At 37.9% G+C, this 13,028-nt stretch overlaps 1 protein-coding gene across 1 annotated transcript in view; it reads left to right on the top strand.

Moving 5' to 3' along the window:
• Positions 1-13,028, top strand: part of ano8b (anoctamin 8b) — a 44,733-nt gene that overhangs the window by 21,966 nt on the left and 9,739 nt on the right. The window contains exons 2-12 of the mRNA XM_008406554.3: positions 1,699-1,809; positions 2,864-2,996; positions 6,923-7,061; positions 7,834-7,930; positions 8,031-8,147; positions 8,731-8,858; positions 8,952-9,113; positions 9,197-9,349; positions 10,132-10,258; positions 10,346-10,401; positions 10,478-10,552. Of these exons, the coding sequence (XP_008404776.2) occupies positions 1,699-1,809; positions 2,864-2,996; positions 6,923-7,061; positions 7,834-7,930; positions 8,031-8,147; positions 8,731-8,858; positions 8,952-9,113; positions 9,197-9,349; positions 10,132-10,258; positions 10,346-10,401; positions 10,478-10,552 (1,298 nt within the window). The remainder of the gene's footprint in view (positions 1-1,698; positions 1,810-2,863; positions 2,997-6,922; positions 7,062-7,833; positions 7,931-8,030; positions 8,148-8,730; positions 8,859-8,951; positions 9,114-9,196; positions 9,350-10,131; positions 10,259-10,345; positions 10,402-10,477; positions 10,553-13,028) is intronic.

Below are 13,028 nucleotides of genomic sequence, written 5' to 3'. Positions count from 1 at the left end.
AAGGAGATGTCAGAGTGAAGAAAGAACCTTAAAATATATTTCCACTGAAGAGTTACCGTATCCACACCAAAGAAATGTCAGATGAGTGAGTTAACTTGTTGGGTTGCATCACAGTAAAGATATGAAAGTTTGTTTCTGGCCAAATAAAAGTCAGTTTAAAAGTAATTGCAAAAGTATTCATACAGTGTGAGATGTTTCCATTGCTTGTCAGGTTACAACCACAAGAGTAATACATTTACACCAGATAATGCAGAATTGTGAAACGGGTGCAACATTTTTCCTGCATATTTTAACAAATAAAAATCTTGAAAATATGTTTTACCCATTCTACTCTGCAAAATAGCTCAACTTCAGTCAGACTGGACATAAAGGATCAGCAAACATCTATTTTTAGTTCCGACCTCAGGATCTCTTGGATTTAGGTCTGGACTTTAACTGGTCCATGACTATTATTTGATTAGAATCATATTATTGTAGCTCTGGCTGTATGTTAAAGGAGACTGGTCTGCTGGAAGGCAGACCTGTGTCCCAGTCTTTTAGATGGTTACCTTGTATTTAACTTTAAAAAATGACTGCAAATACATACATATTGTATTTGCTAAACTTTAGAGGAACTTCATTTCCTCCAAATTTTACATGTTTGTACAGTTTCTATGCTCTGAGTGCTTAAAAACTAAAATCATATTCCTTGTTGAGCATAAAACCTCTCGGCACATCTGGATTTATACTGAGATTAAATTACACACAACTGGAATTTAATTACTTATTATGTTATATCTGAAGGTGATTTTATTTAAGGGTGTCATAGTAAAGGAGGGGGGTGAAAACAGATTTGTATCATTTTCACTCTATTTCACAAAAGTACTTTGCTTTTGTCTAGCAAATAAATCCCAATGAAATATATTTGGGAACGTTTTCCCAAATGTGAAAATGTTCATGGGGGTATGAATACTTTTGCAAGGTTCTGTACAAATGAACTGAATGAATGGTTTTGTAATTAGTAAAAATATAAACCATCAAATCTTTCTCTAAACCTCAAAATGTAATTCGTTATTCAGATTTTTTATACAAATTTCCTGGAGGCTCTGGGCATAAAACAGCCCTGACAAATCACAGCAGTTGGTCTCTTTGATCGAGCTGAATCTATTTGTGTTTGTGTGTGTGTATACTTGTTTTTGTTGCCTGTTTAGGACATTTTCTGGGATATTTACCAACCTTTTAAAGACCAATTTGCCTTATGGGAACAAAAGAACGTGGTCGTGATGTGGCAGATACCCATTTCTAGGGTCAGGGGTTAGTTAGAGCAATGGTGAGGTTAAGGTCAGACTTAGGCAGTGAAATGAATGTTTGTCAATACAAAGTCCTCACATGGGTAGTATTAAAATGTGTGTGTGTGCAACAGTTCAAACAGTGCAGACAATTTACAGCCTGTGGTCTTGGCAGGCCAGGATTATTTCTGTCAGTGTCGTGTTGTGAAGCAAAGCAGCGTGACATTTAAATCTGTCCTGATGAGAAGGATGGTTTTATTTGTGTTTATGTGTCTCTTTGTCTCAGTGTGCTGGGAGTTTTTCTTTACAAGGTTTTGAAATGTTTTTTTTTCCAAATGTCAGTGATCTTTACACATGTTGACTTTGAAATGGTGACTGTCTCCTTCTCTCTCCCCCTCCCCTCTGCTCTCTGTCTCTTTTTGTCTTCCAGATAAGTTGTTTGGGAAGCGTCTGCTGCAGGCTGGGAGACACATCCTGTCTCATAAGTCTTGGATGAAAACGGTGCCCACGGAGAACTGTGATGTCCTCATGACGTTTGCAGGTCAGACGCTTAAAGACGCCCACACAGATGTCACAACGTCTAAAGTTTGGGGTTTTAAAAAAAGGCAACACTAAAAGGCAGGAAGGCAACATTAATCTGCTTTAAAAGAAAACCGATCAGGTTTTCCCCAAAGAGTGACCTGCTGATTTTGAACTATCATTTTTAAATTCAGCTGCTAAATGTAATAACTGACTAAAATAAGCATTTCTGAAAATAATGGATTGCTTCACTAAACTTTATCTGAAGTTTTCTAAACTCAAAATAAATGTATCAGGGTAAACAAAGGAAAGTGTAAGGAAAATCCATCCATCCATCCATCCATCCATCCATCCATCCATCCATCCATCCATCCATCCATCCATCCATCCATCCATCCATCCATCCATCCATCCATCCATCCATCCATCCATCCATCCATCCATCCATCCATCCATCCATCCATCCATCCATCCATCCATCCATTTTCTTTACACCCTTGTCCCTTAGTGGGGTCGGGAGGGTTAGAGTAAGGAAAATGTAAACTAATAATCAATATTCTCATCACACTTTCAGGAACTTTATCACAATGAAATATTTTCCTGCTCCTTTTTCTGCCTGCATCTTTCTCTGTGTAACCCTAGCTTGCTGTATTTTTTATAATTACTTTATCAACTTTAAGAAGTTAAAAATGATAATACAATTGTAATTTACCTTCAAATTAAGACATTTATATTTAGTCATATTGCTGAGACGAGATTAATAGTCAGGGGTTTACAAGAACAAATTTGCTTCCCAGTAAAGCTCTTTAATTTTATGTTCATGATCAAACAATAACTACTGCCTGATTAAATGCAAATAAAATAAGATTTCATATATATATATATATATATATATATATATATATATATATATATATATATATATATATATATATATATATATATATCCCTTTGTCTATAAATATATAGACAAAGGGATAAGCAGACAAAGGGATACATGTTAACTGTGGATGAATAATGTTGATCTTGCTTGTTTATGCAGGAAAAATTCATTTGTGTTTCTTTTTTTGGCGCAGACACTACAGATGACCACACGTTGCTATGGCTACTGAACCACATCCGGCTAGGAATCCCAGAGCTCATCATCCAAATCCGGCATCATAAGCACACCAGAGTCTACGCATTCTTCATCACCGCTACGTATGAAAAGTAAGAAACCTGCCAGGAACAGAGCTTTGGAGGTCTTAGTATGAAATAGTATTTTTTAAAGCATTTATAGTAGTTTTAATTTCTTGAATTATTAGTCAATGATGTTATAAATGTTATTTGGCTAAAAACATGTTAGAGGTGTTTGATTTGTCTGCAAGAAATGCATTTTATTGGTTCTTTACATCTGATATTGTAGATCCTTGACTGTAACAAAATACAGCTTAGTTTTGTTTTCTGATGCTAAAGTAATTCAGTTCCTAGCTAACCCAGCTAGTAATTCCTGATAATTTAACAAAATGAAGCCTTGAACAGTAATGAACGTATGTATGTATGCCTTTAACTACTTCTCATTGGTGGTTTTGCAAAATAAACAAAACAAATGTGATAATTTGTTTGTATTTGTTGAGATCAGTGCTGGACATTTCAGGTTTTACTCTTAAAAAACAAAAAGATAGATCTGTGGATTTCTTTGAAAGTTTTAAGTGCAAATGTTTCCTTTCCATGCAGAATGACGATGCAAACTTTCTGTAGATGTTATCAGATTGACTGCTCCAACCTCCTGCTCTAACGGCGGTTCAACTGTGACTATGAATTAATCACTAATTCACCTTCTGCAGAACTTACACAAGAAACTACTCATCTAAATTTCCTCCATAACAAAATTAATATCAAACAAAACCATTCACAAATGGCTTATGAATAATGCTACATATGACGTCTGTCTGCAGAAGCTCTAGATGCAGTTATTGTAGACAATTCCTGCTAAAATGTAAAACTATCTTTGCTGCTCTGTGCGGGTGGGAAATGGAAACTTCTTTTTAATGGCTTCACATTGAGCTGCTGCTACAGTTGGCAAAGCAGCATTTAGAGGTGATGAATCATTAGTGAAACTGCCAAGATGTTTGGTGCATTCAGCTGCTTCTGGCTGCAGCTTTAATTCAAGTCCTGTAAAGTGGTTTGAACTGTATTTACACTGTCTCGGCTTTATACTGCAGAGTCTCATTGTTCCTGTTTCCAGGAAAGTTGTAGAAGAATTCAGTCACTTTCATTCTAGACTTAATTTGTTTAGATGGCAGCTCTTTGAGGCCTCTCCTCTCTTGATAGCTCAAGGTTTGAATTTAAATATAACATAAGAGTGGAAAACCGCCTTGGTTGAGGATTATGCTGACATATGCTGTGAGTGGGTTAAACTGTGGCAGGAAATGCATCTTCTGATTGGTTCAGTGTTTGCACTTCATCAGGATGAAAACCCAGTTTCAGGTTTTAGCGGTCAACAGAGATTTGTAGCAAAAAGAAGCTACTGGTTTACTAGCCAGCCTTGCTTTTAAATTTAACTAATGCACTCTTAAAGGAATTGGGTCAGGAGGTCAAACATCCCGGAAAGGTCATTTTACTTTTCAAATAGCAACACTTAGGAACATCCAAAGATACAAATACAGACTGTTGATGGACGGATGGTACAGTATAGAGGTATGAATAATATTTAACTTCTCAGGATTTAAATTGTTGCTAACAATGCTCTACAGGGCTTTTATTATTTTATGTTTTATAAAATAATCCTTTAATTTAAAACATTAACATTAATTTAAAACACGTCTTTTTCCTCCTGCTCTGTGACTTTGTACGACAGAAAAATCATGTTACTCTTCCCTGACACAGCATTTATTACCCATTCCTCTGTTCTGACTGTGCATTTTACAGCAAGCTGCCCAGTTCTGCTGAGATTTATTACTACATATTTTATGTCTGATAGGCATTTGTTAAATTAGCATACGCTTTAGCATCAACGGCCTTCCTCAGCAGAGTTCTGCTCCTTTACAAGGTTATCTTTGTGCACAATTTGCCTTTAACTCAATCCAGGTCTATCTGCACCAGAGGACAGAGGGTAAAACGTCTAGATGAAATGATAAGAGAGCATCTAATTTAGTTTCCTGGCTATGACTGGTGCTTTATGTTCTGAATGAACCTTAAAGTGTACTAAACATTTAGTTTAAGTAGATAGAGCCTTTTTATTGCGATAGATAAGCTCAGTTCACAACATTCTGCAGTGATACAGCAGCTTGCACCTTACATTTTCATTGCCATCCATCATGGCGCTGACTGTACTTTATTGTACCGCCCCTGCAACTACATGCAGTTGCATGATAGATGGATGTTACAAGCCCACCTAAGCTGTACTCCCATTTGCTTGCATAAAGAATATATATAATGTATAAATATACAGAGGAGAGCAATGGAAGCTGAAAACCTCCAGGGGAAAGGAGGGAGAGTCATGATTTATTAGCAGTGCAATTTCATCATAACGCCTTTAGCAAGGACATAAAGAAGGGATGCAAGAAGTATGGAAGGCAAACAAGAGGTTAAGACTGATAGAATTTGAAAACTCGACTGAGAGGAAAGCAGATAGAAAATGTGCATGAACAGAAAAAATGAGGAGCAGGGGTTTAGATCAAGGGGCTTAAAGAAAGAAGTAATCTCTATTGCTTTTGCATTGTCCCTATTGTCACTGTTTCCACTTGACTTATTGAAAGGATTTAATAATATAACTAAAATTTACATATAAACCTGAATAAATACAGGAATGGGCAAAACCGTTACTCATGTTTGATGACAACAGAATTCAGCTATCTCAATTATTTTGCTCTGACTGTCCCACTAGAGAGAAACTACACCACCACCACATGCACAATCTGCCAGAACAAGGATACATTGAATAAAGAATGGAGTTTTCTGTCATTTTATATTCTCTGTTTAACTGTGTTGAGATTATGGTGGCTTGTTAGCAGAGTATGCATATCTGGTCCTTACCAAATATTTTTGGTCTAATTTCTAGTGCAAATATATTAGTACATTTGATATAAGACAGAACAAGCTTACAAATAACTTTTAAAAGAGCCATACGTGCTTGTTTTAAGTTAATTAAAATTCCTTAATATCAATTTTAAAAAGTGCTCGTTTTACTGGCAGATAGTTTCACTTATAACATGGGAAAAATGTCTTGTTATAAGGGCAACCATCTCACATTTTCATCAATATTATGGATTAACTGACTTAAAACAAGCTGCCTGAAAGCAACACAATTTTACCTCAGAACCTTTGCAAATGTTTGAAACATCTGGGAAACTCTTAATCTCAGCATAGGGGTGGGCATTTATTTATCATTTACTATGAAACGTTTCTAGTCATTATAAGAAATTTGATTTATTGTTGCCACAATGCATTTAAAAGTAAAACACAACGGACTAAAATGTTATTTTTACTATTTCCCCCCATGTTTTTCACAAGAGCATCAAAAAAATCAACAAATTCAAAAATAAAGTTTTAATAAAGCCGCCATGTGGAGATTAGTGATACAAATCGCATTTCTTTAAATAAGTGGCATCCTGAAGAAGCTTACTTTAAGTAGGAATGTTTTTCAAGGGTAGTTTTTGTGTTTGTGGCGCAATGACTGCACCTAAAAAAGAAGTAATTAATCATCATAATTGTTATTGCTTTCACAATAATACTACAATATAATGTGATAAAATCCTAAATCCATTTTGCCCAGTCCTAGTTCAAGATGATATTTTATGTTATGGATGGAGTCTTAGTGTAGTATCAAAGGGTTCTTGGTGAAAACAATCCATTTTCTGACAGTATTTTGTTGGTCAAATTTGACCTAAATAGCTGAAATAATAGGTTTTTTTTCAGAAGGGAAGGAAACACTTCTGCTTTGCTGTTACTATGAGATCACTTGTAGTACTGCTCCCTCCGCCTACATGTTTTGTTGCAGCAGAATGCAAAAGCTTGAGGGTCATTTCAGCGTGTGAGTTCTGGGATGTGCAGGCAATCAGTAACAAAAGGAGCAGATTGAGATGAAAATGACGAGTCACACCACAGATCTGAAACAAAAATGAGGGAATAAAACTGCATTCATGTTGTTGCAGTTTGCTGCGAGGTGCAGAGGAGATGGGCCTGAGGAAGGGGGTGAAGCCAGAGTTTGGTGGAGGAGCACGGAGCTTCTCCTGTGAAGAGGATTACATCTACGAGAACATTGAGAGTGAGCTGTGTTTCTTCACTTCACAGGTCAGTCTGCACCCCTCTCTCTTTTTATCTCTCACTCTTTTTCGCATGCATGCACGCACACACACACACACACGCACACACGTTTGCGTGGCTATCTTTGCAGGGACCTTCTGTTGACTTTCATTCATTTCTACAGCCTAAACCTGACCCTTAACCCTAACCATCACATACCTAACCCTAAACCTGCCCAAAACTCAATTCACACCTTAGTCCTAAATCATGAGAAGTGGTGAAAACGACATGTCGATCTAACTTTTTCAGTCTCTTTCTTTGTGATGCATGTCACTGAAATACGGATTTTATGTCAAGTCTTAAAAGAACTGTATAAATTGCAAAGAATCCTTGTTTAATAATGAACTGCAGCTTTTGTTGTCGCTCTGTTTTCATTTTTTTTTTCATTTTTGTGCACTAGGTGATCTTTGCTAAGTTGTATAAATAGCTTGATGGTTTTTCACTTTTTCACTTAGTTCTGATTATTTCCAATTTATTTGAAAATATTTGATTAGTCTTAAATCTAACCCCTGACCCAAAAACAGTGTTTCCCCTTCGCTCCCCACAAGGATCAATGGGTCCCCACATCATAAATGGTCCCCACGAGATATTACAAACAAACACCAATGTTACCAACAGGGTACCATCAGCCTAACCTGCCAAGAGGGGACTTCTGTTTCTGGTTTTTTGAAAAAGCAAAAAAACAATATAAAATTAACTTTTAAGTTACACACATGTGTGAAGGGAGTTCATGCATTCATGTGTATCTCTCTTGTTGCAGGAAAGACAAACCATCATCAAATACTGGATGGACAATCTACGTGCCAAGCAGGGCGAGGTTCTTCATAATATTATCTTCCTGGAGGGCCAGCCAATCAGTAAGCTGAAGCTATTAGTGGGTTTAGGGTTATTTGGGTTTTTTTTTGTTTGGTTTATGTTTGCTGCTGTCTTTAACGGTCTGTAACCGCCTCTCTGCAGTCCCAGAGCTGAGAGCCAGAGGAGTGATCCAGCAGATCTTTCCTCTCCATGAGCAGAGGATCCTCAACCAGCTGATGAAGTCCTGGGTCCAGGCAGTCTGCGAGAAGCAGCCGCTAGGTCAGCAGGTCCACCCATCCAACCATACATCCAACCATCCAACCAACCACCCAACCAACCACACATCCAACCATACATCCAACCATCCATCCAACCATACATCTAACCATAGATCTAACCATCCAACCAACCAACCAACCAACCAACCAACCAACCAACCAACCAACCAACCAACCAACCAACCAACCATCCATCCATCCATCCATCCATCCATCCATCCATCCATCCATCCATCCATCCATCCATCCATCCATCCATCCATCCATCCATCCATCCATCCATCCATCCATCCATCCATCCATCCATCCATCCATCCATCCATCCATCCATCCATCCATCCATCCATCCATCCATCCATCCATCCATCCATCCATCAGTCGCTCCATGAAAAAAGATTTTTGCTTAAAATCTTAACATTTTAAATAGAAATAGAAATAGCAGGAGTTTGTGTTGGGGATCAAGGAAACACTGCGGCTGGCTCGCTTAATCCCTAAAATCATGCTTGCATAATTCTGTTCAGGATAAACAGAATTATGAACCTTTAAGTTAATTTTTCAGCTCGTTCTTTCCATATTATTTACAGATGACATCTGTGACTACTTTGGGGTGAAGATCGCGATGTATTTCGCCTGGCTGGGTTTCTACACCACCTCCATGTTGTATCCTGCTGTGATCGGCTTTGTGCTGTGGATGCTCACAGAGTCGGATCAGGTGAGAACACAACATTTGGTGGCCTGAATTATTAACGGGAAGACACCGCCGCCTGCTTGCTGCCACAAACACGCGCCTGTTTGTGTTTCCCAGACGAGCCGTGACATCTGCTGCGTGGTGTTTGCGCTGTTCAACGTTGTGTGGGCCACTCTGTTCCTGGAGCGGTGGAAGAGGAGGGGAGCCGAGCTGGCGTACAAATGGGGAACGCTGGACACGCCCTCCAAATCACTGGAGGAGCCGCGGCCTCAGTTTCGGGTGAGGGGAGCTGGATTTTATTCCTCCCCGTTTCCACCACGGCTCCCTGCTGTTTTGAGTTGTTTAATGCTCTCTGTGTGCAGGGAGTGAAGCGCTGCAGCCCCATAACGGGATGTGAGGAGTTTTACTACCCGCCGTGGCGCAGGCGGGTGTTCAGGTGGCTGGTCAGCCTGCCCATCTGCATCCTCTGCCTCTGCTTCGTCTTCCTCGTCATGCTCATCTGCTTTGAGCTGCAGGTCAGGTTTTCTTTACTTTCCTGCTATTTTAAATGTAGCAGGTGTGTGATAAGAATTGAAAATGTTTGGTCTCAGCTCACCAAGCTGTAGGTTTGTAGCTGAATTTGAAGATTGCTGCTGTAGTCCAGCAGTGTATTAAACGTCAAACGTGCCAATGTTTTAGATATAAAGTAAGCATTAACTAAAAATGTAGGAAGATGAGAAAACAATTCATCTATAGCTATTTATATATTTAATTAATCACATAATTGTCAGTGATGTTCATTAAATAAAATTATAAGTTGATATACGTTAAACTAATATTTTCTTATTTCATGGTTAATTTCCCCTTATCAAAAATAATCTAAAATCTGACTGTTTAACCTGCAGAATACAAGAACAGCTCAATGAATTGTAATGTAAATGAATGAATCCAGTGTAAAACATGATACGTTATACAATTCACAAACATAATTTTAATTATGACAGTGTTTCTCTAATTAAACTATTTTTTATTGATTGTTTTATTTTGATTTTCTGAGAAAGTGAGTTTGGTTCATCATAAGCTGTATCTCCTCATAAGTAAAATGAATAATTGCTGGGATTACTGACTTTTTGTAGTGAATCTATGAATTTCCCTTTTTAAATTAAATTAATAAAATAAATTCATTGATATTAGAATTTTTTGTGATGCATTTGTACATGCACCTCAAATCATCTTGACCGAAACTAAGCTAGCTCTACTAGTTTAGTCTGACACACATGTTTAGTTATTTATCAAACAATTATGTCTTTTGCTGCAGGAGTTTGTGATGGGGATCAAGGAAATGCCGCGGCTGGCTCGCTTTATCCCTAAAATAATGCTTGCTATCACTGTGAGTGCATGTGACGAGGTGTACAGGAAAATCGCCTGCTGGCTCAACGACATGGGTGAGAGTCCAGCTTCTGGTCAACACAATACAATCAGCTTTATTGATGTTTCCTGAGCCTAACACATTCTGCTCCTCCATTCTGTAGAAAACTACAGACTCCAGAGTGCCTATGAGAAAAATCTCATCATCAAAATGGTTCTTGTGAGTAATTATCTGTCTAATTTTTCCATGTAGTATTTAATCAGTTGTTCTCACCTTCCTTTTGTTTTTCTTGCAGTTTCAGTTTGTAAATTCTTATCTCAGCCTTTTTTACATTGGATTCTACCTCAAAGACATGGAGCGTCTGAAGGAGGTAGGAAACGACCTTATATTCGCTTCAAGCATTGCACAGGCTTACACAGCGTGCGCTAGCATCATTTTATCCCCTAAATGCTTTGCTGTGTCTGTCTCCTCGCATTGATATCCACATCCATTTATCCATCCATCCATCCATCCATCCATCCATCCATCCATCCATCCATCCATCCATCCATCCATCCATCCATCCATCCATCCATCCATCCATCCATCCATCCATCCATCCATCCATCCATCCATCCATCCATCCATCCATCCATGTTTTGTCTGTGTGCGGAAGATGCTGCTGGTGTTGTCTCTGTTACGAAGTCTGCAGCGGCAGGTCCGGGAAAATCTGCTGCCTTACATCCTCTTCAAGATCCAGATGGTTGTGGTCTCAGTGCCCTGGTTCTTCAGGGCTTTGCTCAAGTCTAAAGTATGACTCCTGTTGACTCCTGGAGGGACTGAAGGTCCACTTTATCTCACTCTGTCACCTCTGCTTTGTTCTGGTTTGTCTGTTGGTGCGGGGAAACTTTATTGCTAAAGATGCAACGATTTCAAATATGCGCCTGGTTGACAAACTACAGTTTTTGTATCTTTTTACTGAAGATGGCAGATACATATCGCTGAGGCCCCTTAAACCTATCGATAATCTATTCACCCTTCCTGTTATCTGATTAAAGTCTTGCTCTCTTGCACCCTGACTGAACTGAGACATTGAGGATGTCTGAGGAAATACATTTTCCTTTTAAATAGCTTGTCTCATTTCCTTCTAAATCTAAACCTTCTAGAGGTATAGATAATTTTGGGTTAACTGTAGCTTCTCTACTCAGTAACAGTGTCCACACTAAAGACATTTTGTTGTTTGTGTCACTAGTGTTCACTAGTCAGAAATATGATAGGATTTCTGATTGGTTGGTCAGCTCCAGCCGATATCTCAGTGTTGCTTTATGTTTTGGACGTTTTCCTGTATTCTTGTACTTTAAGCTTCTGTTTCTTTGTAGCTTTAGGAACAAAAGTACAAACTTGCCATCATCGTTTCTTGCATCTTGTAGCATTACACCTTTTTGATTTTCTTCTTTGAGGTTATTGTATGAAGATGTTTCCCACTTTGTTTCCAAATTTGTGACGGCCTTTGGGACATTTGGTCTTTCCTTTCTGTCATTTTCATTTGCATTTTTGCTGCTTTTATTTTTGCAACGCCTGACAGTCTGCACATCCTGTTGCTTCCTTAGCTGGATTGGTAATAGTTTTCCTTGTTCCTGCCTCTACAATCAACTTCATTCCAATATTTGTTGAGCTAAACTCACTTAAGAAGTTCATGCCCAACACACAGTAAGCAGAAAGTGAAATGAGCTGAAGATATAATTTATTGTGACTAAAATTAAACAGAAAGCTTCTTAGTAAAAACAATATATCTGAAAATCTTTAGTCAGCTCTTTTCTTAAACTCTGTTTGCGACTCGCTGGTGTTTGCGCTGGCGGTTTCAGCTGGTATGAACAGAAGGACAAAAGCTCCTTTCCTTAGTTTCCTAGAAACTGGATGTGACATTGTATCCACGTTCTGTCAGGAATTTATTGAGGCTTAGTCTGTTTTAGTCTGCTGTCCTTTGCACCAGCCTTAAAAATGTGACCATACATACAGTGTGAGCCTTTGTCTATGTAAGCATTTCTGTTTACATGTATTTTCCAGAATGAGTAAAATAATTACTGTATTACTAGTGCAGTTTTAGTAGTATTTTTGCAAGATTTACCGGTCTCCTACTAATATTTGTATGTGGATCCCTTGCGGTTCATAAGACCAATGGATCCTGTTTCCTTCCCAGAGATTTAATGCAATTTAGATTTTTATACACGTTTAACACAAAACCTTTTGTGATTTGTGGACCATCTGGTTTTCAGACAACGTCCGAGTAGGAGTGAGCATTTATCGTATCATTTATCAATTGTTGTAAAAAAAATTCTCATAGTTTTAAATTCTGACTTTCTTCATAAATTCAAATGACAGCATTATCTGAAATATTACTTAAAAATGTCCTCCATCGTCTGGAGAATATTGTAACAGTATCAACAAATATCATTATATTTTAAAATATGATTAAATGCATTCACCATATCTTCAATTTAGTGAAATAAATTGAAGATTTACAGCATTTACAGCTACAATATAGCTGTAAATTCATTCACAGCTACATTGTAATTTTTTTAATCATTATCACAATTGTACCACAAAATATTGTGATAATATTCTAAGTCCATATCTCCCACCCCTCTGACCCCGGTGGGCCCCATTGTGGTCCTCCATGTTAATGATTCTTCATCTGGCTACATTTTTTTAACTTCTTGAGGTTTTATTGCTGAGATTATGAAACAAAGAAAAGTTTTCTGTTGCAAATAAGTTGCAACTACAAATGTTTAGTTTTGCAAAAATGAAAACATCAAACAAGTTTCTTGTTTTATGACCAACTTAAGTGCTTAATTAAACACAAAAAA

This window comes from Poecilia reticulata, chromosome 4 (genome assembly GCF_904066995.2).
Source record: "Poecilia reticulata chromosome 4, P_reticulata-male-v2, whole genome shotgun sequence".
NCBI lineage: Eukaryota > Metazoa > Chordata > Actinopteri > Cyprinodontiformes > Poeciliidae > Poecilia > Poecilia reticulata.
This window is presented reverse-complemented; position numbering and strand designations above follow the sequence as displayed.